This window comes from Drosophila navojoa, chromosome 3 (assembly GCF_054131105.1).
Source record: "Drosophila navojoa isolate 15081-1374.11 chromosome 3, UAZ_NAV_1.0, whole genome shotgun sequence".
NCBI classification, from domain to species: domain Eukaryota; kingdom Metazoa; phylum Arthropoda; class Insecta; order Diptera; family Drosophilidae; genus Drosophila; species Drosophila navojoa.
The window spans coordinates 11,350,101-11,375,397 of NC_142891.1; the positions used below are offsets into that span (position 1 = coordinate 11,350,101).

The 25,297-nt window shown below is 37.2% G+C and overlaps 1 protein-coding gene across 1 annotated transcript in view; it reads left to right on the top strand.

Moving 5' to 3' along the window:
• Positions 1-25,032, top strand: part of Ggamma30A (guanine nucleotide-binding protein subunit gamma-e) — a 66,131-nt gene extending 41,099 nt beyond the window's left edge. The window contains 1 exon segment of the mRNA XM_089256860.1: positions 22,046-25,032. Within this exon segment, the coding sequence (XP_089112986.1) occupies positions 22,046-22,634 (589 nt within the window). The 3' untranslated portion in view covers positions 22,635-25,032.
• The last annotated feature ends 265 nt before the right edge of the window (positions 25,033-25,297 follow it).

Genomic DNA, 25,297 nt, shown 5'->3' on the forward strand with positions numbered 1-25,297 from the left:
CTGCAGCTGAGGGAAGGTTATGCTAGATGCCACTGTATACAAAAACAAAGACACACACACATGCACACACACACTCTCGCAATGAGAGAGAGATGCATTATGAGCATTGGCATAACTACAAACAATTTATGTGCAAACAACAGTTACGTCTCGTTACGTTCCCAACAGCCGCACATCCTGCTCCACCTTTGCACCACCACCCACCCACCAACTGGGTGCCTGCTCCTCCTCCCCTCCTTCCCTCCTGTCCTGACCGTTTGCCAGTCATAGTAGTAATTGAATTTCGCTGCATGCGCTTCACATTTCTCTTATTTCTGTTTGCCATTTATATTTTGTTTTTCTTTTTTCCCCACATTTGTTTTTTTTTTTTTTTTGCTGTGGCTCGTTTTGGCGATTGCATTTTTGACAGCCAACGCCAAAGCGAATAGCGCCAGGCTGTCAATAATAAATGAAATGACTTAATACCATATTAAAGCAGGCAGCAGGCAGCAGGCAGCAGTCAGCAGTCAGCCGGAGTTGGCTTGCCCGTACAGCTGCTTAATAATTCAGGCCTACGTGCAGAGTGTAAATCCCATGATGTCTATGCCTCGGCTCGTTACCGGAAAAAGGGCTGCACAACTTTGGCCAGTGCATATTCAAGTGGATCTGGGGAATAGTGTATTTGTTTAAAAACAATCTCGATTTGCTCTCATCTCTTTTTTTTTTATGGCTTAACACAGACTTTTTTTTTTTTGCAGTTTTCCATGAACATTAATTTAGTTGGCAAAGGATTGCATATGCATATATAAGTAAATGTGTACAAAAAATGTATATATATATATATATATATAAAAAAAAATTGAATATATATAAAATATATGCATAAATAAGAGTGCATGAGGAAATTTGACTTGAATTTCCCATGTTAATTGACCTTGAATTTATTTTATATAAATAATAAATATGCAAATGAATTGATGCTGCCTGTCATTCAATCAGAGCTAATCATAGAGCTCTACCGGAATGTATAGCAATTTATTAATAGGTTATATTAGCGGGAATGCAGGAGCGGTAATGCCATGCTCGCACTCCCTTACTGAGCTGAAAGCCGAGTTGCTCAGGTTTTGTTGTAATTGTATTTACCTATTTAAAAAATTTCTTTCCTATTCAAGCTAAAATGCTTGACTGAATAACTTAAGTTCGAAGAGCTGAAAATGATTAATAATAATTCAATATAAGCATTCTATTTATATCTAATAAAAAATCTTTATCTAATCGTCCATAAATTGAATTTATTAGATTATTATATATTTCCAAATTATTAAATTTTATTCAATTCTTTGCTTAACTAATATATTTTCTCGTCTCTCTCTCTCTCTATTTCAGGTGAGTATGCCCCAAAGGATTTTTCATGTAAATTAAAATGAGAAATAAGAAAAATTCAAGTGAGTGTATATACGGTATAAAATATATTTACGTAAAATATAAATATTAAATATATTTTAAGTATTAACGCCAAGATGTGAGATAATATTGTGATAAATTTCTTTGTAAATATCTTATGACATTCACATTGTAAGGCTAGTAAGTCTTAATATAATAATATTACTTATAAAGGCTTTTCTTTTCAAGTGAAAATGAAACCTATTCAAATTGGGACCTCTAAGACTCCGAGCTTAGACGGTTTGCAAGTGTTTACTAGATATAAACATATTATTATACATTTTGCATTGTAAGCGAAATCTCTGTTCCATCTATGAAATATGAAAATCTCTTAGTTAATGAGAGTATCTCAGCTGCTATGATGTGTATTCAGCGATTCTCTGTGTGAAGGAGTTCAGGATATTTCCACCCACAATTCGTTCCATTTTTGCATATTTCTCGCCTCGGTTTGCGAGGCTCTTGGTCAGGGTCATTCATTCCGTTTCATACGATTCCGTCCGGTTTGTGCTTCCTGTTCTGTTTCCTTTTTTGCTGCGCCCTTTTCTGTTTCTGTGTTTTTTTTTGTCCCTTTTTTTTTAATTTCTTAAATTGTTGCAGCAAAGAGAAGCAGATGGCGAAAATAAAACAAATATTCACATAGAGTCGAAAAGCAGCTCGCTGAGCCAAGACAATGACAGCGTGCGAGCGAGACGGAGCGAGCAGCAAGGGAGAGAGAGAGAGCGTGATAAACTGTGATTTCAGCTTCAATCAGAATCACAGTCACAGTCACATAATCACATAGTCACAGTCACAGTGAACGTGAATCGCTTCACATTTGTGAAATTAAATTTTGCATACGTAATGCAGCTTTTGTGCTGACTGTACCTCAATACATATACACGTACACACACACACATGTGCAGACACTTATGTGATAGCCTTGTAGGCTGACTGCCTTCAGGTGTTATAATTAAAACAACTCTGTCTTCCTCTTCTGCTTCGTGTTGGGCTCACACAAAAATGCGAGCATAAAAATCTTATGCGCCGTGTTCTTTTTTTCTTTTTTTGTCTCTCCGCCCATCATTGTCCATAACAATGAGGCGCTGTCGACCGTCGACCGTCGACGACTGCTCGTAAAGCTTTATGACCCACAGCAAAGCCGCACACGCACACATACGCTCATATGCTCAAATATAAATAGAGACAGAGCGCAAGTGAGGTCTACTCAAAGTACAACGCATTTGGAATTCATGAGTCGCTGCGCTGTGCGCCTCAGTAACAGGTGCGGGCTTTAAATGAAATTATTGGTTTATTTATGATACGAAATGGTCAACAAATTGTGATTGCAGATTGCAGGCAGCAGGCAGCAGAATGTGAACGTGAAATGGGCATTAAATGAGAGGAGATGATATCGCGCATACGCCCCGTATACACGAACATTTCATTCAGGCACCCGAGCCGATAGAAATCTCAATTGTAGCTAAGCGAGGCAGCTGAGATTGTCTGCTCCATATGAAGATATTTAACAATGTTAGTATTAATAAGTTAATTGCAATTAGGTATAACAATAGCTAATCTACTCTCGGCCATTTGCTCTCAGACCTTCACTGATCTGTTGTGGGAGTCGAGATTTCATATTGAATATATATATTAAAAGTGAATTAGCTATGGTTTTAGCTAATAGCTGTTTCTTATCTTTCTAATGTGTCTAGCTGAATTCAGATTCAGTAAATTTGTATGCCAAACTCTCTGAATTTATCCCATTTTTTATTGAAATTAATTTGTATACCAAATGTCTTTAGAGCTTTTTATATCCAGACTGTTTACTAAATATAAAGGAGAAAACTGGATTAATATTGCAGTTTAAAATTAATGTGAAATATATTATATGAAATAAAGTATTATCCATTATCTAGAGTAACAGTTTAAGTCAATTGCTGTTATTTTACTTACTAAATTCTCGAGACTTTCTCTGACTAAAACAGAGTAGAGCTCTCCGATCTAAGCCTCTTTGAATTCACATAACTTTTCAATTTTTCTTTTCCCTGCCCAAGTTGATTTGCAGTCTCCGCACTTAATTTATCGTCAGCAATTGCAAGTGGTATTCCCTCAAGTTATTTGTCTACGATATTTGTTATCGAATCCTTTCAACTCTTGAGCTCCATTCGCTTCGGCGCTTAACTTTGAGAACATTTTGTTCGTTGGTCGAGTCAAGTTTTTGTGTGTGGGGCGAGAAACTTCTGGCTTGTCACTCATTAATTGGATCGTAGCTGAACTAAAGATGCTGATGCCATTTACCAACACTGGTGGGAACCGCAAACTGCTCGCTGAAAGTATTGAAAAGAAAAACAACAACAGCAGCAGCAATTGCTGCAGTAAGTGGGCTAAAAAAAAAAACTAGAAAGAGAGTGTGGGGAGAAAACTTTTGCAACAAATGTCCAAAAGCCACTTAACGGCGAATTAGAGCGAAAGCATTCACAGTAACAGCAGCGACAACAACAACAGGAGCAGCAGCAGCAGCAGCAACAACAATCGCAGTGCAACAACAACTGAGTGAAAAGTACAGTTTACGCTTAAAGCGAACACAAAAGTTTTCAAGCGTTGCGTTGACTCGCTCGCATAGCATCAATTAGAAGGACACGCCCCCTTCTGCCTGCTGTCAGGGCCACACAGACCACTTGAGCGCAATTACGAATTGCAAATAACATGCAACAGCGTCTAAATACCCACACAATACCCTGTAATTAAAGAGCGCCCAGGGGGCACAGCGCAGCATGAGTCGTGAGAGTGGGAAGTTTCTCAGCCCCTATGCAGGAGGAGGTATATCTGAGGTGCCTCTCTAGTATTTCGAGGTTGCATAAGATATCCAAAATCCAAAATAGCCTATGGGGTATGCTCCGCCTCCTATCTTTTCCCCATTTTTAATAGGTTCAGGTTTACAAGCATTAATTCAATGAATTAAGTTGAGCGAGCTCTATATTTACTCTTTCCTTTGGGATATTTTTCAACACTTTTGTCTAGAATTGTTGCCAAATCGTATTTATTTTGTTTACTGCTTTTGCTGCTGTGTCTCACTAGCTCTGATTTACGTCCACTCACTTGGCACATGACACTTGGCACCTATATCCGTATGTGTATTCACATACATGTATATATGTATCTGTTGCACGTGACTCTGTTTCGGCTCAGCTTGAGCTCGGCAACTTCCTCTCTCTCTCTCTTTCTCTCTCTCTCTCTGTCTGTCTCTTTCTCCATCTCTCTCCCTTTCTCATTGGATTTGTCATGTTGTGTTTGGCGCAATATTTCCTGAAATATGCATGTGAAGCACAACAGCTATATGCAAATTCGCCCTCTCCCTGATGTTATATTCATAAGTAAACGCTTTAGTGCTGCGCTATTTGTTTGAATCGTGCACTTCATATCAAATATATAGCGCTTGAGCTTCCCTGCAAAGTATTGCACATATGAAATGTATTTTTGAGAGAATCTTTGAGTTCTGTTTTCTTGCTGAATATTTGGTGTATCCAAATCTCATTCTTTTGTTAAATCTTAGTTATCTCATGTTATATATAAACTTATAATATAATAAATCTATTCTCCTTTGGTTAAGTTTCACATATTTATTGATTTCATAATTTCTTTTAAACTTCTATTTTGCTGTTAACCAAAAAAGTTTTATTATATAAGTATAGACTGTCAGAATTTTGAATTGAGAGTTGTGCTACATAGGTCTGAGATTTAGCGAGACTTTTTCTTCTCGTCTATATATCATGAAATTCTATGTTTTGGACAGAGAGAACTTTACGTACATGCGGAACTAAACTAGTACAGCTAAACAGATCTTTTCGTATTAGCTGAAAGAGCAAGAGCAAACGAGAAACTTGTAATTGCAGCGAATTTATATTCTCTTGGGACATCTCTTATCACTTATCTTTATTCTCTCTCTTCAATAATTAACATTTATGTTCAGCTGGACTAGTTCACTAGCAGCATATATAGTGGAATTCTATATGCCCGATAAATACGGTTTATATAGTATTTATGTATGTAAGTATATCTGTTAAATGTTTGACTTTTCAAAAAACATCGCCTAGTTGGCTTAGTCCACGCTCGTTATTTATTGCAATTTCACCCATTGGGTACAGTTGTGTTCAGTTCAGCTGAACTAGTTCGTTAGTGGTCGCATAATCAACTGCTTGCCATTCATTCATTTGGTTCACTTCAATTTTGCGCTCTTTTTCTGCCGGCTAACAAAGTGTAACGCATATTTTTTGTTTTCGCCCAGCGACGCTGAAATTAATCTTTTCGACCAGGCCGAGGCAGAGGCAGAGGCAGGGGCAGAGGCAAAGCAACTAACGAAATTTACATGCCAAATGAGAATCGTTGGCAGCTGCTGTCCATTGTTGTTGCTGTTGTTGTTGTTGCTGTTGTTGTTGCTGTTGTTCTGGCCTGATCACATCATTTAATTTGCCAGCTTTTGTTGTCGCTGGCAAATTGCTTTTGTGTCCTTTTGGTCCAGCGCTAGCCTGGTTCGCAGTCCGTCAAAAGGCGCGCCAACTTCAGCACAATTGGCAACAAATTCTGTTTGTTTGCCAGAGACATTCTATCTGTATGGATTTGAATGACAGGCCAGGTAAGGCGCAGCCAGTAATTAGGTATGTAAATATGAGCGCGTGAGGCTGACGTGATTAAAAATTTGCAGCCAAGTGGGGGACTCTGGGGGCGGCTGGGCATAGCAGTTGGCCTGCGGACTCATTAAGCCCGGCTTCAACTATCAATCATACTCGTTGCTCTGGCCACTAAGTTGGCTTTAGTGCTGGGCCAGCAATTTTCCACTTCAATTAATCAACCGCAGGCCGCAAGCAATGGCAGAAGCAAAAATGCTTAGCCTACTTTTTCGACAAGCCAACACAAAGCTCTCTTCCTGTCTCTCTCTCTCTCGCTCACACTATGTTTGTGACAAAAAACAAAAGCCAACTCAAGTGTTTATATGTGTGTGTGTGTGTGTGTGTGTGTTCTTCAAATCGATTTCACTTAAATTTCGCAACAAATTTTATTTACTTGAGTGCAATTCCAGTCCAGATTAATCGACCCACAACGTGAGGTTAAACGAAGGTTATAGAACTCTGTAAGCACACAGATTGAGGCCCTTCAAAGGCATTTGACTGGGATTTCAAGTACTGCCAAAGGCACAGCCAAGTTTGAAGAATACAAATTTCATAAGAATGCTTATACTTGATGAAATATTTATGTCTAGTGTCCTGTTGGCTTTTAGACAAATTAAACTTAAATGAAATTAATATAAAATTTATTTTTAAGGCTATGAAATATAATGAAGAAGGGATACATAGCGAAGGGTTAGAAGGAGTGGGTCTACTTGTTGACTTTTATCGTAGATTAAATGTGGGGATGGCAAAGCTTTTGGCTGCATAGTACCTACCTAGATGCCTAGAAAATCTTTTTATCTCAATTGTCCGCAAAATAAATCATTAAATGTTCATACCCTATACCTTAACCGATATGTACAATGAATCGTATACATTCGAAGCTGAAATATATTAAAATATATTTTATTATTTACTCTTAGAGTCTTTAGCTTATGTGTGATTTATTTCATTTAAGGGAAATCAATGTTTGAGAAACAGCAATTCTTAATATGGGGGAATTTTTTATATATTACTTATCTATTTATTTAAAAATTAATTTGTTTTATTTTTGATTTATTTTTTGTATTTAACAATACAAGAATTTAGTAGGATTTCTCACATCATTTATTTATTAATTTAATTTTTTATTTATTTTTATTTATCATACATCTTTTAGTAGTATGTCTTGCATCATATATTTATTTATTGATAAATCCATTTATTTATTTTTTGTTTTTATAATACCAGAACTTTGTAATTTTATTAATTTATTTATTTTATTAATTTTTAATTTTTTCTTATTCAACAATAAAAAAAACTTAGAAGGATTCGTATTCTGACATTAAAGTTCTCTATTGAATAAAACCCTTTAAAGTATATGTTTGTCATATTACTGACGGCGGATTCATCGGTAAGGAAGGAAATTTAAAAAATCATCAAACAGAATGAAATATTTTACAGAGTCGAAGACAGTCGCATTGCTGAGGCAGTCATAAGAAATGGTCGAAGCTCACGTTTAAAGAAAAACAAATAAATAATCAACATTCAAATGCATTCGAAACTCACACTCATTAAATATGATTTGCGCTCTGTTGAATGGCCGCAAGGCCGAGTCTTATGCAACTGCTCTCACTCACCTGAACTTGAATATTAATTCTGTGATCCCTATTTAGCACGAAGCTTCCTAGCAATCACTCAGTTTTAGTCACGACGCCTCAAAGAGGTATTTTATACAGACAACTTTCTCTCAATTATAAATAGCTTTTGCAATGCGAAATAAGTAATTGACATGCATATTCCATAGGCAGAGTAATTGCAGTTATTGTTGAACAATAAGAGTCGAGTTGTAATTAATGATGCATTAATTAACCGAATGGGCTCTAATTAAAAGCATTTTCGCACCATTGATTCATTTGCAGCAAGACGATGCAGTCAGGTAAATGAATCAGTGCAGTTTTCCATGGAGCTTAGCTCCGTGCATACAATGAAAATACGCATACGCAGTGTGTGACAAGAGAGAAAGCGTAAGAGAGAGAGAAAGAGAGGGGCAGAGAGAAACTTAGCTTTGCTGACTGCAAATCAAATATGCAAATAGTTGTATATGACATTTGGCGTTCAAGACAGGGCAGGGCAGGTCGGCAAACCGTTTTTGGGCAATCCTGGCATCCTGGCAATCCAGTCTAGCTGCACCGCCGCCTCTTGCACCGCCTCGGCTGCCTCGACTCGACAAGTTTCTGATAGCAGGAAATTTGCAATTTCTGGCATTAAATTTCCGTTGAGCATTTATTTAGCAAAAGCTGCATGCATTTCGCATGACACCCACCCACCAGATACGGGCGACAGCTATCGCTCGTACACCTGTAATTATCGAACGGTGTCTGGGAGTTATGTGTGCTTAAGCCGTTTCTGCCCTGCCTAAGCGAACGAATGAATCCGGGCTGCGTGTCTTGCATACGCAATAGCGAAAATGTATGCTAAGCTCTTCCTGTCATCATATATATGTATGTGTGTGTGTGTGTGTCCACATTCAGATCAGAGTTTGTTGGCATTTTGCATTGCTTATGGCCTTTAAATGATTTCCCAAATTGAATTTGTTTTCAGCTTAAGTGCGGCCATTGTTCAATTAATCTCTCTCTCTTGCATATGTATGTAGATGTGTACGTGTGTGTGGGTGTGTATCAGAAATATCAGGAAAATTGAAAATTCAATTTCCATTTGAATGGGACATAAATGGGTAGACTTAGCTCAATTTTCAATATTTCATCTATGACTAATTGAAATCAAGTCATTTTTGAGCTTTGAATTTTAAATAATCCTAGCTAACTGAACTTTGACAGAAGGATTTTACTTTCCGGCTGTTTGTTGCTTAAAGAGTATATAGAGTAACGTCCATCTGGCTGTGTTTACATCCGCCCTTTTGTCTGATACTTTCGCTTCATCTAAACACATAAATTCATTTCTCTAAAATTATAGCACTAAGGCGTGGCATAGGGGAAAATTATATATCTGGTATCTCAGTAGTGCTACAAGTGCTAGACAAATATGGAATATATAATAAGTGAGATCATATAGGTGGTATAGAAAGGTTTCTGCAAAGTCCTGCCTGACTTCTTTACTAAAAAATATTAAACAATTTTCCCACCTATTTCTTTTCATATAACTTTATTTTTTTTATTTGATTTATTATCTTTTTTTTCCTTAACTATCTGCCCCTAGATAACCGATACTCGCCTGCTGCTGTTGTTTTTGTTTCTGTTCTCGATTTGAGCCTGGCCTTGAGCCAAAGGATTGAGAGTGGGTTCAATGTGGAGCAGAATGCTGTGGCAAGTTTTTGTTGCATGATAGCCTGGGCCAGGCCGCACTTGTCGCACGTCATTTGATTTGCTACAGAATTTCTATAGACCAGCCGCAGGCAAACTTTGACAAACACTTGACGACGACGACGACGACGACGACGACGAAGATGATGAGCAGTCGGCTGATGATGATGATGATCACCATCATCATCATCATCATCATCGTCGTCGTCGCTGTGCTGTGAAGAACTCGGCTCAAGTGTTTTTTGCACAATTTCTTTTCAATTCAACAAAAGTGGACCAGAGCAGGCCTGCAAAGCATTTCTAGTTTAGTTATAAACCCCTCACACACGCCCACCGCCCACCGGTCCCAGCCTCTTGGAGCACATTTTATGCAGCACCCGCAAGCGCCTCGCATCTCTGTGCCATGTTAAGCAATTTTGCTTTTTTTTTGCGGTTTTTTGTTTTACGGATTTTCGTTGTCGCCTTTGCCGTCGTTTTTTGTATTTTGTATGCATAGAACTAAAAAACTGAGAACTAAGAACTGAGAACTTGCGGCTTTTGGCCGTCCAGGCCATAGAGCATAATATCTGGCCCAGCCCCGCCCCCTGACCGGGCAAGGATTGTCTTTCAGCCTGATTTGTTATTCATGAAAAGGCAAAAGCGAGAGCTAGAGCGTCGAGCTGAGCTAGGGCGACAGTGAGTGTGTGTGTGTGTGAGAGAGAGAGAGAGAGAGAGAGAGAGAGAGAGAGCAGCCACAAGTCTCACTCGGAGCCCATTCGAGTGGCCCAGAAAGTGGTTAAGAAAATGCCAAGGATACTTGTGGCAACTCTGCCAATGGCACTAGCAAAGGCAATGGCAACTCTGCTGCATAATAAAGCTGACAAAAATAAAAGTTGATATCGAATGGTTGAGCAGGTGAGTCGAGGCGAAACCCTTGGCCTTATGTGCTGTTCGCAGCGTGGCCAACGATTAGCGTTTGTCGAGATTTGGCTGCGGCTTTAGCTTCAGCTTTAAGGCCCGATTGTTGTAACGGCAGATTGCTCACTGATTCCCAATTGAAATGCAAACAAAATCGAAGCGCAGACAGCAGCTGACAGCTGTCACAAGTCGTAAATACCCTGTGGAACAGCGGCAGGCAGTCAGTGGGGTATATTGAGTCGAGCTAAGTTCATCTCGATTGGCATTGCAACATGCCTCTGCTGCCTTAGGGCAACTGAGAACCGTCTATCCTCGGCCTCAGTCAGCTGCTTAGTCGCATTTTGCCATTCATTGCACAATTCGTATTCAGAGTTTTCTTTTGGCTCTTACGGAATTCTGATTGCACCACACAAATCTGTTTCACTCGCTCTGCCTTTCCGGCTGCTGTTTGTGCAACGTGCAACCTAATCCAGGCAGCTGAGCTAACTGAATGCCACAACTGCCACATTTCCTCCAGAGACTCGACTCGAGATATGGCAGCCATGACTTCCTTCAGCTCTTCTGGCTGAGGCTAAAACCAATAACTCGCAAAGATTTCAGAGGTAGCTCGAATCAGTTGAGCGGAACAGATGGAAATGCTCAGCTGGCGAGACGAATTGTTTGTGGAAATCAAATAAGTTGAGACGCAGAGAGAAAACTAAGAGATATAGAGGGAACTAAAGGGAAATATTGATTATTGAAAAATATCAATAGAATAAAAATATAATTAAAGAGAGATAATGAATGCATATTGTTTATTATGCTTTTTATTTAAAATAAATACATATATTAAAAGCTATTATTTCGTTTATTAATCTTTTCTAAATTTAAATATAAATGTCTACATTTATTTCTATTTATACTATTATTTATTTATGTTATACATAATATTATCAATATTGTACTGTAATTAATATCATTACTGCATAAATTTAATTATTTATTTTGAATTCATTTTTATATATTTTCTTTATTTCTATTTATATTTTTATAACTTATACTTTTAATTTATATTTAGAGTACAGGTAATTTAGAATAAACTGTTATATAGATAGCTATCTATATGCCCCAAATAACTCTTCCTTTTATTTCTCGTGTTTCTCAGTTATTTGAATCTGTTTATTATCCTTCTTTAATCCTTGTTTTCAGCTAATGAAATGCATCACATATTTAAGTCGCATTTGCATATTTCCAGCAAATTCTGGCATGCGACAAGCAAATGTAATTTGATGCATAGGTGGTATACCTATACCTACCCTGTGAAAAGTGTAAATAGCAAGGAGGTTAGCGTTTCCAAAGATGTCATAAATTCATCTTACTAAATATGCAATATTATAAGAAAAGCTATTTAGACAAATAAAATTTATGAAATATTTTCAATTTAATAAGTCAATAAAGATTATAGTTTTTATAGTCAACACAATTATTTTTTGTGGTAAATTTAACTGAAAAAAATGTAAAATAACAAAATTGCCCTTGAACGAAGTTTGCATTTGCTCTAGCTCTTCCCTCTTAGGCTGCCTCTCTTCTTGGAATTCAAGAAGAGCTTCGCTCTAGAGAAGCCTCATCATAAAGGCTAATGCGGCATAATTAACCTTCGTGGTATTGCTCTTCTATGTGCCCTAATTGAGCATTCTGCTGACTGTTCTTGTTTCCATATTCCACTTGCGCCAGCAAGATCTTAGACCATACTCCAAGCAACCTTGTCTTGGGATATTTGCTCTATTGTCAGCATTATTATTCATTATATATTATTTTATATTATATTGTTTAATATTATTATCTAATCATAACTTTAATCTACTTTAGATATTGGTTATTTGCATTTCATCTAGGTAATTTTATGTTTGGGATTTTACATTGATTTGCTTTTGGGCAACACCTGCAAATATATCCAACAGCATTCAAATAATGCGCATTTATAATTAGCTGGGCTCTTGTCCCACACACACATACACAAACACATACCCTTGCTGATATGCATATGTAAATATTCGCATATTTTGAATGAAAACAAAATGCTTCAACTTAGTGCGAGCTTTTGCTGTGGGGCTTCTTCTGTGCCTTGAAGTGCCTTTGCCTGCTCGTGTTGTTGTGCCTAAAAGTGTGCTAAATTTAGCATAGCCACAGTGAAGGACGAGACTAACAAACACAGACACACACACACACACGCAAACACATGCACGCAGCCACAATTGTGAAATGAGCTAGAAATTAGTTTATGGCGAAGGTCGAGCGAGACGCTTACGAGTAAACCATAATTTTAGAGCCTAAAGTGCGCAACACTTTAGCCGGGCTGCAGCAACCGCCCACCCGCCGCTCCCCCACCACCTCTTTGCGCTGTCAGCAGGATGCTCGGCTTTGGGTATGGCAATTATGTGTTAACAATTAAAATATATGAATGAAATGAAATTGTTCAACGCATAAAGGCAAATAACAAAGCGCGACTGGGGATAAATGAGGGAGTAGGAGTAATGGAAAGATAAGAGCAAAACACACACAGACACACACTCACACACACACACACACACACTTACACTGTGTAACGTGAATGTGACATGTGGCTGTCGCATTTTGTTTACACAAACTGAATATGAAATTTATGTTGGAGGCTGTCGAGGGCGTTAGTCTGTATGAGCGAGAGAGATAGATAGATGGAGAGAGAAGGAGCTCTGGGGGTTGTTTGGTTATTTGGGTGTTTAAAATTCTCATAAAGCTGCCATGGATTATATAGCATGAGCGCGACGTGGCCTGTGGTTAGATGCCTTGCATCTAGACGCAATCAATAAATAATGTTTTTTCCTAGCATGTTTCCAGGTGCTTAGATTGCAAATGCACACATACATATGTGTGGGTGTGTGTGTGTGTTGCTGTCATAAATCAACATTTAAATCGTGTTAAGGTTTGTCGTTTCAAGTAAACCACAATGTCGAGACAATGACGAATGTACAGCTGTCCATTTAGGGGTGCGGGCAGGTGAGCACGTGTGCAGGTGAACAGCTTGTCTTAGCCAAAGGTAAGCAACGGCTCAAAAGTCTATCGTGCATACGCTTAACGGTTGTTGGAGCACAATGCTTTTTGCTAAGGCCTGGCAGCCGACATTGATTACAAATGAATCACATAATTGAATAATAATAATTGAAATAATCGTTTGCTTAAACATTTCTATTAATATTTTGTGTATGTTATTTATCGCTGTACTAAATCAGGCAGATGTTAAGATTTTATATACATGTTATATTATTTGTATGTTATGTTTGCATTTGGCATCGTTATTAAATAACATTAATTTAACATAGATGTAGAATAAATATTTAATTTACGTTAGTTTGTGAATTAAGCAGAAATCATCTTAACTAGGCAGAATTTAAGCGAACTAATATATATCTATAATATATATCAATATATATTCATAGAAATAGAGTTCGTTATAGAAGGATTCCAAGAGTTCATTCGAGTTAGTGGTTTCCAGCTAAAACGAAATCAACTCAGGGCAACATAATTAAAGTTTAACGGAGGCTGCGATAGTCCCATTGAATGAAAAATAATAGTATAAATTTAGTAAAAAGTTAAATTATAGCAAACAAAGTAAAAGTTGTCTGAAACATCTATGCATTCAAGTTTATATGGTGAGTGGGTATATCTAAATTTACTTATCAGCTCCTTAACTAAATAATTGTTTATACATTTTTCAGCTGCACATTCAAATAAATGAAACTACAATGCTCTGCACAAATAGAGAGCGTAAGATATGTGTGAGAAAAGCCTCACCTGCAGCAGTTAAAGGTGCTTAAGGAACTCAGAAAGAGAGGGACAGAGAGATAGAGATAGACATTATGCATCATATGTTATGCACCAGCAAATCCAGCTATTTGTTACGAAGCACTCTGAGCTTTTTTGAGCGTTATATAAATAATCTTTAACACAATTGTAACAAATAAATAAATATAAATTGTAATAACATTATTTAATGTACAAATACAAAAAAAAATATTATAAAATTCGACAAAGATCTTCTTCATTGCATAATTCAATGGGCGGCAGCTATGCCGATCTATTTTGAGCTGAGGCAAATTATGGCCGATTAATGGAAAATGAATGAAATAAACGAAATTATTTTTTTCTCTTTTGCACCCAAATGGCGTGGGGTGGGTGAAATTCGCCGATCAAATGAGATTTTGGCCACTATTTTATCAAAAAATCCGACTGAAATACCAGGCAAACAGAAATGCTTAGTAGGGTGAAAAGGAAATAATAAACATAAAAATGTTAACTAACAGAGTGGATCGTAAGTTCCATGTTAAATAAAATCACTCATTAATGGAACGCTGTTAAATTCCGTTGCTTATCAGGGCCACTGTTAAGGCATATTTAACTGCGGTCTCGTCCCAAAATTTGACATATTTACCAGGCAAACAGAAATGACTAGCAAGGTGGAAAGATAATAAACTAACATAAGAATGTTAACTAACAGAGTGGATCGTAAATGCAATGTTAAATAAAATCACTCATAATGGCGTTCTGTTAACTTCCGTTGCATCACGGGGCAGCCGCTGAACACTGTTAAATCAGTTTTATCTACGGTCTTAACCGTAAAACTGACATATTTACCAGGCAAACAGAAATGACTAGCAGGGTAAACATTTTTAGCTCATACAGTAACATTGTGGATCGTAAGCTTGTGTTGAATATAGACTCGTGTAAATGTAAGTGTGCTGCTCAAGAGCCGTTAAGTCGGCCTCTCAGCAGCTGACAATTCAGTTTCACAGCAGCTTTGGCTATGCAAATTTGTGGATCATTCCAGGCATTTAATTTGTAGGTTCACTGGGGCTATATCTAAGGTATGGTTTACGCAAAGATAATTTAGTCAACTAGGAACCATTAGGGATGGGCTAAAAGAAAACACATACATATTTTTAGGTCATATTCTTCGTGAGTACATAGCAAAAAAAAACATCCTTTTGGTGTACCAGGAATATATTTAGGTATTGTCGAAATAAAAATATATAGGTATGGGTTAGCTGGAAAGCAACTTTGAGCAGATTTGGTCAACAAACACACAACCCAAATACAATTTTATTTAAATATATTTGCACAACAATTTCTTATTACAAATTTAATATAATGATCCGAAAAATTACTCCGCGAACAGTGTGATCAAAGCGAAAGGTCGCAGGCAACTATCATAAAATAATTAATTACCCGCTCCACTTAGATAGCACCCGCGCTCTTGCGATCCACTTGCTTGCAAGCGTCAAATGTGCATGTGTGCAAATGTGGATCCTCTTAGCAACAATTAGGAAAGAGCTCAACTCAGCTTCCACTTAGTTTCGTTCCATGCTTTCCTTATGCTTTCGCTGCGCTCATCTGTGGACTTAATATAAAATTTAAATGAGTCAGGTTTTTGCAAATAATTACCAATGAGTGTATGTATGTGTACATGCACATGTTCATATCCTCTATCACACTCAATATGTTTGCGCTACAGTTACGCTCAAATCTGTGGCTCGCGAAGAACAGAGAGCAATAGCTGAAGCCTTCTCATTTCAACTAAAACCATAAGCACTCAACTGCTCACACTTTCATTGTCTCCTTTCGTATACTTCTTCGCCTTACAGTTTGTCTATACATATTTGTATGTATGCATGTGCATACACATACGCAGCTACTCTCCTCATTAGAAAAGCGCTCAACTCAGCTTCCTCAAAGGTGCTTATCTATCAGCTGGTGACAATAGCTGAGTGCACTAGTAAACCAATATAAATTTCTCTCAGCCCCTTACTCTGCACCATCACAGCGCCTACCTGCGGGCTCTCACTCTCTACTCTAACTTTCATATATATGTAATTGCGGTCTGTGTGATTGCTATCAGTGTTCACTTTTGAAAAGCTTTCTCTCTCTCAGCAAAGCTCTGAGTTTATTCTAACTGGATTGTTCTTCTGATTTACATGTCTGTTTGGAATGAACAGACGAATGTTAAACAACTGATTAACAAGTATTGTGCGTCAAAAGCTATAATTTGTTTTTAAGTTAAATATATATAATTATATATTTATATAAACTTACGTGTAAAAATACATATAAAATTCAAATTCATGTTATATATATGAAATAGCAGCTAGAAAAAATAAGTAATATAACAGTTTTAATAAAAGCTTTATTAATTGTTGTAACATTAACGTTCTATTGTTGTAAGAACATTGCTTTTAGATGTAATACTTTCCTATTGTGGTGAAAATATTCGTCTTGTGCATTTGGCGTGGGGAATGAATCTGAAAATAAGAAAATATTATATATATTATATATGTAGTCATATATTGCAATCATGATTCTCCTATTTGCTTAAATGTCTCGGACAACAAGCATCCATTCGCTGCATAAAATCTATTAAATAATAATTAAGAATGGAGTGAGAAATAAATATCTTAGAATTATAGAAACACATTTGTGGCAATCAGAGCCATGTGGCATCTCTTAGTTTACCATAAAAAATGATGTACTTACGTCAGAATAACTAACCAAATTACCCATTGACAGCGAAATCATTTCACGCTCAATATTCCACAGCATCCAAAAAGTTACCCCGTTGCGACATAATGTATAACCCTCTTTTAATGTAATAAATGTGCTAGTCCCAAGAGCGCAATGTTTTCCGGACGACAGGAAATACGCATCTAAATGGGCAACAACTCGATTCGGGCATTCGCAATTGTCGGACGGACGCACTGGCCACGCCCTTGCACTCGCAGCGGAAGTGCTTTTAATTAGGCCACCAAAGCAATGTGGCCAATAATGGCTAAGAGTGCACATATTTAATTAAAGCTTTTCGAATTAGTTTTCAATGCATGTGGCTGAATGGACAAGCGACCCACAGACAGACGAACGCACAGGCGGACAGACTGTGGAAAACTCAGCGCAGCCTCGACTGCCTTAGGGCAATTTGCTACAGCTGCGACACGTTCTGCAACTTTTTTATGTTTCTCTGGTATTCCATCAATTTTCCTCTTGGCATCGCTTATTAAATGCGTCTCACAGTTATGAGTAAACTTTGCCGAGGCACATAACAGCGTACAGCTGACGATGACATCATCATTAGCCAGTTTGCAAACCTATTAATACCCTGTACTTTAAAGCCAGAGGTGTAGTCAGCTTCGCTGACTCGATATTGTTGAGGCTGGCTGACTGAAGACTTAACCTCGGGGCCTTGGGAGTTCATTGAATGCCGAGTCTGCCATTGACAGCAGCACATTGGCCAAAAGCCACTTAAGGCGACAACCTTGACTCTTTAAGCCAACGCTGAAAAGTAGGCTATAAATTTTAAAGACAATGACTGGCCCCAACAAAAACGGGGGCAATAACAGCAAAGTGGCACAGCGAAACGAGTCGCGCCAAATGTAAATCTCAACCAGCCAAACACTTTAAGCAAGTCGTCTTGCTCTCCCACTCACCCACACTCTCTCTCTCTCTCTCTCTCTCTCTCTCTCTCTCTCTCTTTCTGTAAGTTACTTAGAAGATGTTGGGCAACCTTTTCTGGACATTTCTCGCTAATGCGCTCATTATAAATACATGATAAGCAGCGGCGTTTGCCCAGAGTTGCCCCGCAACAAAATGAAATGTCACAGAGCGTGCGGCCAGACTTTACCTACGCTCGAACGAGAGGAATAGAAGAAAGAACAGAGCAACAACAACAACAGCAACAACAACAATGACAACAGCAACAAAATCATCATCATAACAACTTTGTTGACTGCCTTTTTAGGCCAACAATCCCCACATTTCGCCCACTCACAACAGTCTTGACTGTCGAACCGTAACCCAAGCGAAACCAAAACGAAAAGCGAAAGGCGAATAAAAAAAAAAAAATCAAATGGAACCCTTGGCCTTTTGTTTAGGGGCTAAGATACTTTCGCTGTTGCCTTCACATTCATTCAGCTTGTGGATTTTGGTTATGTTTCATGCGGGGGCGTGGCAAGGGGCGTCAGCAGCGCCTGTAGGTTTTTTTTCCCGGCTGCACAAGCCAGAAACCGCAGAGTCATAAGCCCATTAGCCTCGCCGGGCATTGTTTTATGTATCTAGCTAAACCTATTCAATGTGCCACAGTTGCTCACCTCTCGTCCCTTACCTGATGTTGCCCCGTTTGCTCTGCTGATGCGGAAAATGAGCAAGAAAAGAGAAACGCCTACACAGGAGAGAGAGAGAGAGAGAGAGATGCTCACACACACACACACACAAACTAGCACAACGAAGTCGACAAGGTCTTGTTAGTTAAATTATGCATAAATGCGGCAACATGAGTGGGCGTGTCCTGCGCCTACACACCTGCCCGAGCCAATGGCACAATAGTTTGCCAACTGCAAATGGAATTGCGTACGGCACGGCACGGCAAGGCCCGACTCGGCCCGGCCCGGCACGTGTGCCACAATTTTATTGGGGCAAATCTTTAATGGGAGGCAAACAAAACTAATGAGCGCAAGAGGAAAACATGTGCCAAGGAAATTCCACATAAATGCAAATGCTTCACAGGCCAACCAGCAAATGCCAAACAGATAGAAGCAACACCACAATTTTGAGGCCAAGTGACAAACAGACAGACGGACAGAAGACGAACAGGCAGACAGACGCATTTAATGACAGCAGGCAGAAACAGGTGCCAGTGAAGCGAACGGAGAAGCAATAACAAATACGGTCATTTGGGCAAATCAAATCAAATAGCCAAACAATTGCCAGTAATAACAGATTCAATCTAAACGGGACAATTAACAATAAATAAACAATATGCAGCGCAACTGTTACTGCATTTAAATTTAATTAAAACATTAAAGCTTCAACCAATCAATGTAGATTTAGTAAATAAATAGTAAGATTAATTTTCTAAATCAATAATTTTTGAGGTATATATATAACTTTTATTTTTAATTATTTATAAATTAATGTATTGTGATTTTTTTCTATACAATATTTAAGATTAATTTACCATTTAATAATTTAATTTAATTTATTAATTTTTAGGAAATATATTGCATTTAAATTTAATTCAAACATTAATGCTTTGACTAATCAATGTAGATTTAATAAATAAATATTGAAATTAATTTTTAAATATATATATATTGTATTTTTGAATTGATGTATTATGATTTATTTCCACAAAAGATTTAAGATTAATTTACTATTTTTTTTTTCTGTAAAAAAACATATTTATTTTTTATTTACTCTTCGCTTTTATTTAATCAATCATAACATTTTAATTAATACTATTATTACTTTTTCTGTTTCAAGATATACGTATTCTCTCTTTTCTTTATTTCTCTTTATGAAATTAAATTTGAAAATAATTTAATAACATAAATTGTTTGGCACTAAAAAATAAATTACGCATACGCCGCTTGAGCCAAGGCTAAATTGATTGTCATATCAATATTTAAAGTTTTCTACAGCATTTAAATATTCGCCTTTTTTTGCTTAAAATAGTTATGGCAATTATATTTGAGCTGCAATCAAAATATATGTTATTTTTAATGCTAATTGCTTGGTAATAAATATTATTTTTTACACATAAGCCAAAACCCAAATGATATAATGATGCAGATAATGGCATTTACGTTTCTATTAGAGCATTAAAACTACTTTTTTTTATTTTAAATCGGATTTAGCTGCACTATAAATATATTCCATTTTGTTATGCGTAAATCGTTTGCCAATAAATATTATTTTATTTTTTTCATAAAAAATATATATATATATGTAAATATAAAACGCATACGACGCGTGAGCCATGAGCAAAACGAAAAGCGAAATGAATGTGGATGTCAGGGTAAATGCAAAGTAAACAATTCACGCACTAAATTGAAATGCAAAGCATGTGCCACGCAGTCTGTCTGTGCGAATACTTTTATCTGCGCACTGTGTCATTCCTTCGGCCCCTCGCCCATCCCGCGCACCGCTCAATAAATAAATTCTTGCGAATTTCTCCAGCGAAAAAATATAAAAAATAAAACGAGCGCAGAAAAGCAAATGAAAACGTGGCAAGCAAAAGTGCACGAATTTCGGTCTTGAGCGAAAATAAGGAAAATAAATGGCCAGACAGGCGAACAGGCAGACAAGCTAAAAGACAGATGGACAGACGGAACGACAGAACGAATGAGAGCAAAGACAAATGCAAACGACAGGGCAGCCATTTTTATGGTGCTAAAGGATAAGTGTATTACAACAACAACAATAAGAAGAAGAAGAAGCAGTCTTATATGCAGACAAACCGTGAGTAGGGTATATCCGATGTCTTTTACACTTTACGTTTGCACGCTGAACATTTTTAATGTCCATCTGCGTGCAGATTAGCATAAAAGCCGTCGTCACACTCTCCGCCACTCCCCTCCCACTCTCCGCCCGATTCACACCACTTGGCATCGCCTTGTTTATTGCGAGCCGGACCGGACAATTCGCACCCGGACCGTGGCGTCCGTGGCGACCCTCTGCCATTGAAGCGTGCCGCATTTTATGTCTGCTTAGCTTTAAGCACGCTGGCATTATGCAATTCTTGAAATGGCTTGATTCCTGTTCTATATCAGACGGGGGGGTTAGGGGGTTGGTTGGTAGTTGGGGGAGCGGACACAGCTTACATCTTTTATGATACTCAACGAACAGAATTTAGCTAGGATTAAGCGAGGTGTACAAGTAGTTATGGAATATGAAGTTATGCAACTATGTGAAGTAAAATTCTCATTCTATTGAACGAGTACCATAAAAACTCACATTGTTAGGCGAAAGTGAATGGAAGTTTATTGTCTATGCGCACAAAGGACTTTAAAAGGGGGGCAGAGCGGAATACGCCTTGGCAGATTCAATCTTTATGCTCAAGTTGAGCAAATGTGCAGAATATATATGTATATATATAATATATGTATAAAATTAGATTTTATTATAGATATATTAAAACCAAATTTTAAGTAAAATTTAGAAGACTTACTTTAGCTCCATCTGTGCCTTTAATGTGTGGTTTAATTTTCACATCTGAAATATGAGTGTAAAAAGTATTAAGAATATTTTATAAACAATTGGTTAATACTTGGGGCATTTTTATTTACTTACTTTTGCAGCTGAAGGTGATTTAAAAATTGTGGGTTTGTCGCTCACAAAATGAATGCTTATAAATATAAACCAATAATGTATATAAACATACTATATATTATATTTTGTATACATGAATCGAAATGAACTCAGTTGGTAGATTCAATAATCCCTTAATAGTAATATATTTTGAAGATCGAGCTTTGACGTACGAGTGTCAATATTTCTGAAATAAAACATAAGAATATTAATAAAAAAAAATTAATTAGGGGTAAGTTATATACATAAATATAAATATAAATTAAAATACATTAAAAAACAAAATTAATAAGATTAATAAAAAATAAATAATAATAATAATAATACAATTTAATAATAAAAATAATACCACAAAAATTAAAATGATAATTATAATAATTTTAGTAACTAATTAGTAATATATATATTTATTAATATTAATACATATACTTATATTTTAATTCAAATCAAAAACTCAATTTATTTAATTCTTAGTCGCAAGATATATTAAAAATGTAATCTCCCTAACATTTAACAGCACAGTTGATTTCAAATACTTGAATTAATATAAAATATGCATTATGTTTCCCATCATAAAATACGACTTTCGTTTCGCCAACTAATTGAAAATTTCAATTTCCATTCATTTGCTTGCAGAATGCGCTCCTTTATTGAGGAGAATGAAAAGAATGATCCATTGATTAATGCGCCCGATAAGAAGAACAATCCGTGGGCTGAAAAGGGCAAGTGTATCATCATGTAATATTATCGCAAACCACAGAAATACCGTAATGATGAACATCCAACCAGCAACAACAACAACAACAACAGCATTAAAACCAATTCAGCAACAACAACAGCAACAGCAGCAACAACAACAGCAACAGTAAATCAATATGAAAACAAAATCAATAACGATGATAACTATTTAGCGAGCAATCGATGTAGCGGCCAAGTTGGCAATTCCCTAGATCTAGAACCGGTAGAGCTGCAGCATTACAACAACAACTATTACTATTATTACAATTACAATCTAAGCTATGCCCCGCCGCCCGCAGCCGCCGCCCACGCCTGCCTCCTGGGCGGCCCCAAGTCGCGGCTGCAGCAGCTGAAGCGTCGCACACGTCACGAACTGCAACAGTGGCCGCTGCTCATGCAGCTGGTGGTGCTGCTCGTCTGGCTGCACGCCAAGTTCTGGCAGATTGTCCACGAGCAGATACTGATGCAACGCCGGCGCTGGCACTGAACGAGGATGGGGTCAACTGGAGCTGCGGCTGCAGCTATGTGGACTGAAGGGGAGGTGCAGTAGCTATGGAGTGCGGGGCAGCTTGTTAATTTGGTATGCCGTCAGAATCTATGCTTAAGTTCATAATTATTCCACACATTCAAACTCAATCTTAAATAAATATATGAATATATAATCTCAATATGCTGCATACTCGAACAAACAACCAGAAACCAACAACAACAACAACAACAAGAACAGCAATAGTAACAACAACAACAACAACAACATGATTGAGTACTATTCAACTCAATGTCTATCGTATGCGCCTTCATCGTTGTCGACTCTGTTACTATCTTTCTATCTCGCTCTCTCTCTTCTTTCTATCTATCTCTCTCTCTCTTATTTCGCTCTGTCTGTCTCTAATGCATCGTATCGCATCGCATCGCTTCGCATCGCTCGCTCTCGACGTTTATCTACTCGTTGCTCGCTGTTCGTTCATCTCTAGCTATCGTCTGTAGTTGTTCTTAGATCTTTCAGTTGAAGCATGCATAACCACATCCATTTGTATTATTATTTGTTGACTGCATCATCACATCATCGTCATCGTCATCGCCATAGATCATCTCAGTCCCACACACTAGTTGACAGCGCTAACCGATCATATCGTATGCCAGAAACTGAGTAAAGCTCTTCTACATGTTAAGCCTCGATAACTGTAACCCACCCACATCATACTCTATGTAGACGAAACTGACACCAAACTGTTAGAGCAACAAGTTTTTTGGTAACCCTAGATGCTAATATTTTAACGTATTTTATTTAATCCGAAAAGCCTCAGTAAATTCCGAATCCCAGCTATTTTTGTTGTGCGCAGCGAACTTTATAAACTTTACTGGGCTTTGTCGTTGGGCTGGCGCAAGCAATCAGCTACAGAATGTGGGCATGAAACAATTGATCTTGCTGTTTCATTCCCAACGTTCCTCGGCGAGTGCAACTCTTGGGCTGGCCCATACGAAACGAACATGTTTTGTAATAAGTTTTTAACTTGAACCCAGGCTGCTAAATACGAAAAGCGTCACGGGCTGGAATGTGGGTATGAAACAATTGATCTTGCTGCTTCATTCCCAACGTTGCAGCCCCGTGTCGCACTTGAAAGTTTGCCAAACCCGAATATTTATAAACGATTTTGAGATAAGTTTTTGACAAGCTGCTAAAACGAATGAAAAACGAAAGACGAGAAATGAAAAATGAAAAACAAAACTAAAACAACATACTACTTATCGGGTGGTCCTACGAAAAAGCCACTTAGTTCCGATCTAGTAATGCATTTTACATCAATATTTTATGTACTTAGTGAAACGAAACAAAACCAAAGTATTTTGTGTAGAACTTTCTGTTTAAATTATTTTTTAGCAAATGCAAAGGCAAACGCAAACCGATAGACAATTTTACGCATGTTTTTCTATTAAGCATATAACTTATATATTATACAATATGATACTTATATGGAATACGAATATGATTTGATATACAATATATACATATATATTAACATAGTATATGTTTAGGCAAACGAAACAAACTATTTAAACGAAAGGCAGACGCTGTAGTTACTCGATGATAATATTTATTTAGTTCTAATGCTATGTTTAACATTAACTAGTCAGATATTATTATATACGCAGACCACAGGAATACACTGACAAAACACACATACACACCCACACACACACACAATTGATAACGATTAATCGTAGTGCGATAAATACATAGTTGAAAACCCACTTAGAGAAAAGCGAAATCAAATACTTTAGAGAAACAATCGAGAAAATCGTCAGCGAAGTCAGCTTATATATACGATGTATACATACATATATACGATTGATTTTCCGAATGAACAATATATAAAAACGACGCTGAAACTAAAGTGCTGTTCAACTGTTTGAAACAAGTATCTAGATATATATATATATATATGCATATATATACATATATATGTATATGAAAAGTTCTTGAAATGGGTTTACGTTTAATAAAATGCTAAGTTTTTGCCTATGATTTCGATTAAACATTAATTAGTGCTATCATTTTTAGCAGAAGGTTAAAAGACAACAACAAAAGACACGTTTACACTACACTACACAGAATACTACACTCGTACAAGAAATGAGGTTACCAAAACAAAAAGTAAATACACAAAAAAGAGGCAAGAACAAGAACAAAAACTCTTGCTAAAGAACTAAATATCTAACAGTTAATGTAGCGACTGCAAAGCACATTTGACTCTAAGATGCAACAAACAAAAGTAGAAAATTGAGGAGAGAAGAGCGTACATTTAATTAAAAATAAGTCGCGCAAAACAACAACTAAGCCCAGGGGCATGAAAAACAAAGAAAACAAAAAATAATAATATAAACTTTACAAAAGTTAATAATAAGCGCAGCAGAACTACAACAAGAGTTATTTGAGTAAAGCAGAAACGTAGAAAGAGTAGCTGAGGTACTACGAAACAGTAAATTAAGCAATGGCCTGCCTGAACAAGGAACGCTAGAAAACGGAACAGCGGAATGGAGCTAGGTTATGCAACCCGATAACCGATAGAACCGATAACACAAAGACAAACAACCAAAAACAACGTAGCAGTAAGCAACAAAGTTGAATAAACGTAATGCAACGTAATA